Raw genomic sequence first — 3,990 nt, 5'->3', positions numbered from 1 at the left:
ACTCATGTCATGTTGCATAATAGTCTGTTGATTTTTTTCAAATGCCTGACACCTTTAAATTGTTGTTAATTTACTGAGAGATAACTGCATATTCAATAATGAATGATTTCAATTTCAAATGTATGTTATTTTGCAATTTAAAGCATCTTAGTGTGCAAATTGGTAAAAACTAAAGATTGAAAACTACTGCAGGGATTTGTTCTTGAGCAACATCAGCTGATGGGGACTTTAACTCAAAAGTTACAGGATCACTGGACAAAACTGATAATAGTTTGTAATCTCTCTTTAATGTAATGTAAGGAAGTATTACATGCTGCGAAACTCTTGTCACACTTCCCACTAACTTTGAGGCCAAACAGTGGTCATCACTCGCCTTACAGTGGGAAATCCAGGATTTACAGTGTGGAGTTTACGTGTTCTCCCAGGTTTTTCCTCTAGGTTCAGATTATCAGTAGAACTGATCAGTAGAAATTATCCAACATTTCAGATCCATTCGGTTCCAGCATCACGATCAAGGTTCTATTTTAAATCAACTTTGACCTCTGACCTTAAGTCTTGGTCTGCATGTTTCTCTCTGCTGCTGCTGGTGTCTCATTGAGTCATGTCAATTCTTGCTGAGATTGTGCTCTAAAAAAAAACAAAAACAAAGAAAGAAACCTGTGATCACACATAAAACGACCATCGGGATTCATATATGACACGTCCAGTCGAAGCAAACTGGATGAATGTCTGAATTTATCTTCAGTGTGTTGTTCTTGCATGTCATTTTTTTTTGTTTGTTTTTTTGTTTTTACAAAATGCTTGTCACTCAGACATCATGTGTAAAAACATCCCAGCATATTTAAAATAATATTAATTTTCTTCGTCTTTTACAGAGTACAGCACAGCTGTCTCCATGGCAACAGTACCCACGGAGGCGTTCAACGCGGAAGCTGTCTCCATGACAACAGTGCTCGCTGGCGTTCACCCTTTTTCCCAGAATGCTTCACTTTCCCGGATATCCGCTCTGCCTTCCCCGGAAGCTGTGCCACACGTGGATCGGACGCAAAATACTTTTTTTTTTCAAAGCAGACAACTGTGACTTTAAAGATATTTTTTAAGCTTAAAAACAAGCTTTCGTCGACATGTTCCTGCAGTATTTCCTCAACGAGAACGGGGACAGAGTCTACACCCTGAAGGTGACGCTCACGTGCTGTGTTTACATCTTGTGTGGTTAGCATTCCGTTTTGGAGCATTTACTGCCACTTCAGGTATACAACTATAGACAAAATAAAGGATTGGAGACTGGATTTTGACATATTTCAAGTATTTATGTTGCGTTCTTGTATGTTTAAATATATAACATGCTTTGCATTGAACTCAAAACAAACTTCAGTATTAAATAGAATGATCCTCAACTTGGAAAGCTAACACCTGAAGTATTTGGTTTTTATTCTCATTTGATTAGAAACAAATTACTGCTCGATTGTTATTTTTGATTATTCAACGAAAACAAAAACGGTCAAAAAACTCCAGTACAACAATCAGCGGAAGCCTAAAGTTAGTGATGATCTTAGGATAGTTTTATGTCCAGACAGCTGCTTGTCCTGAGAAACGTGGTATGAGTATGTATCGTGACACAGTTTACAGAAAGTCAATGATGCTCTTTGGGCTACTCCAAGCAATTAAGTATTCTAAAGAACAACAAACATGAGGCAGACAACTCGTGCTTCTAAATTAATAAAGTACAAATTACATTAAAAAAAAAAACTTCAATAGTCTTTATGGGGGTAAAACTAAGTAAATAAAAGGAAACATGCCATTGGTCGCATTGTTAATTTCTACCTGTTGCAGCGCTGGGTTGTTCGATAATGGACCACTAGGATCTTAGAGCAGAACATAAATACTTAATTAATCCCAAAGGGAAATGAGCTCTAACAAGGTGTTTTGAAAGTTGGATTGAAAAAAAGTTGACTAAAGTCATTGCTTTTGTTGATGTCCATTTTATTTAATTATTTCTGTTCATACAATGAAAGACAAAATCGATAAGCAATGTTCCAATTTGTTTTGTTTCCCTTTGCCACCATCAGAAGTTGACTCCTGATGGGCAGCCCACCAGCTCGGCTCACCCAGCTCGTTTCTCTCCGGATGACAAGTACTCTCGACACAGAGTGATGCTGAAGAAACGTTTCGGCATTCTGCTGACGCAGCAGCCCAGGCCTGTCCTGTGAGAGACCGTGTGGGGATGGAGTGAGAGAGAGGCAAGACTTGTGTGGAGGTGAAGATGTGGTTCCTTCATCAAGAGCAAGAAAACTTCCTGATGTGAATTGATGGGACTGGGTTTTTTGTTTTTTTGTTTTTTTCAACTTTAACAAGAATGTTACAAATCATATTTTACATCTTGGATTTGTTCAAATTCGTTTTAATTTGTCAAGTTTCTTCATGCTAAATAAATGTTTGGTTAATGATTTGCCAAGTTGTTTACTGTTGCTTTTTAAGTTAACACTTAAGAGAGCCCTTTAACTGACACTTCTAATGATTTATTTTACAAATTAATTGTTCACTGACTCAACAGGCCAACATGTTAATTATTTTTTTTTTTTAAACCCAACTTCGTTATGAACTTAACAATATAAAAACATAATCTAAACAAATGACAACACTACAAAATCAGAAATAAAAGGCAGATACGGGCAAAGAACTATGGAAAAACAACCAGATGCATCTATTAATCTGAGTTTTCAAGGAAAAATTGCTACAATGGTATAGCGGATTTGCATTTATTTCTTGTTAAAACTTGTCAGAGGTACACAACATTTTGTGAGAATTGAAAAATGAAAATTTGGAGATTGTCAAGAAATCTGAATTTTTTTTGTGTTGGCAAATCATTTGGTAATCTGCCGAGGGGCAACAACTGAAGCAGTATTGGTGGGCTGATAACTATTGGACGACTAAAGAATAAATGGGGCCTTGTTCCAGTATTTGTTTGCATAGTGAGCAGGAAGTGCTGGTTTGAGTAGAAGCTTCACATCCTAGTGCAGAGGAGCCGGAGCCAATCCCAGGGTACACCTGGATGGGTTTGTGTGCGTCACAGGACAGACGGACAACTACACAAATTTACCTTCACACTAAGGGGCAATTTAGGGAAATTAACCTCACACCATGCGTGTCTTTGGAATGTCAGAGGAAACACGGAGAGAACATGCACATTCCACACTGCAAGGCCCAGCCAGTATTTGAAACCATGACCGTCTCGCTGTGAGGCCCAGGGGTATAGAATACATACCAAATAATAACCAATAGGTTGTAACGAAACATTTACTAGTATAAACTAAGGTGTATATAACTATATACTCTATATTTAAAATCCAGTATTGTCATTTAAATGCAAGTACAATAAATGCATCTTCAAAGGTACACAGCATTTCTCCCATAATACTTACAGTATGTAATTTCATTGTACTAATGTCATGTATTGAATAAATTGCAAAAAAAACCCATACAAAGCGGATGGTAGAGGGACCTCATGGAGGAGATCGAAGGCAGACAGGTCGTTCTTTTGAGCAGTGGGAATGGTATGGACTAGCTGAAACCAGCAGATGGCGGTAGTGAAACTTCACAGATGCCAACTGCGTTGAACCCAAGTGAAGAAGAAGAAGGTGAACAGTTATCAGGGACGAAAAAGTTACTGATAAGAGAGAGAGGGAAATAGTCATCAGGGATGATGAGAGCAGTGGGAAACAATGTAGATAGATAAAAACAGCAGATAGCAGTAATGCAACATTATGGATGCAAACCGCCGTTAAACCCAGAAGAAGAAGAAGACGAGCGTCTGTTGTAATTGAGACGCTCAAATCAAAGGATGTCGGCAGCGAGCGGCAGGCACACAAGATTTCCTCCTTAATTTTCTTGTTAACATAAATATTCTTACATTTATTCCAAATTTAAACGAGTCAATGAATCAATCGGTTGTGTGCAAATAAACTACATTTCCCATTAAGCGCCACCATT

General features: G+C 37.9%; 1 protein-coding gene across 1 annotated transcript; it reads left to right on the top strand.

Annotated features, from left to right (window-relative positions):
• The first annotated feature begins 1,008 nt into the window (after positions 1-1,008).
• nop10 (NOP10 ribonucleoprotein homolog (yeast)) lies at positions 1,009-3,467 on the top strand. Its single transcript, XM_080486602.1, has 2 exons — positions 1,009-1,178; positions 2,070-3,467. Exons 1-2 carry the CDS (start codon positions 1,125-1,127, stop codon positions 2,208-2,210), a joined length of 195 nt encoding a protein of 64 aa, XP_080342728.1. The 5' UTR covers positions 1,009-1,124; the 3' UTR covers positions 2,211-3,467.
• The last annotated feature ends 523 nt before the right edge of the window (positions 3,468-3,990 follow it).

The sequence above is a fragment of the Lipophrys pholis genome (assembly GCF_963383615.2).
Source record: "Lipophrys pholis genome assembly, chromosome: 18".
Classification (NCBI taxonomy): Eukaryota; Metazoa; Chordata; class Actinopteri; order Blenniiformes; family Blenniidae; genus Lipophrys; species Lipophrys pholis.
This window is presented reverse-complemented; position numbering and strand designations above follow the sequence as displayed.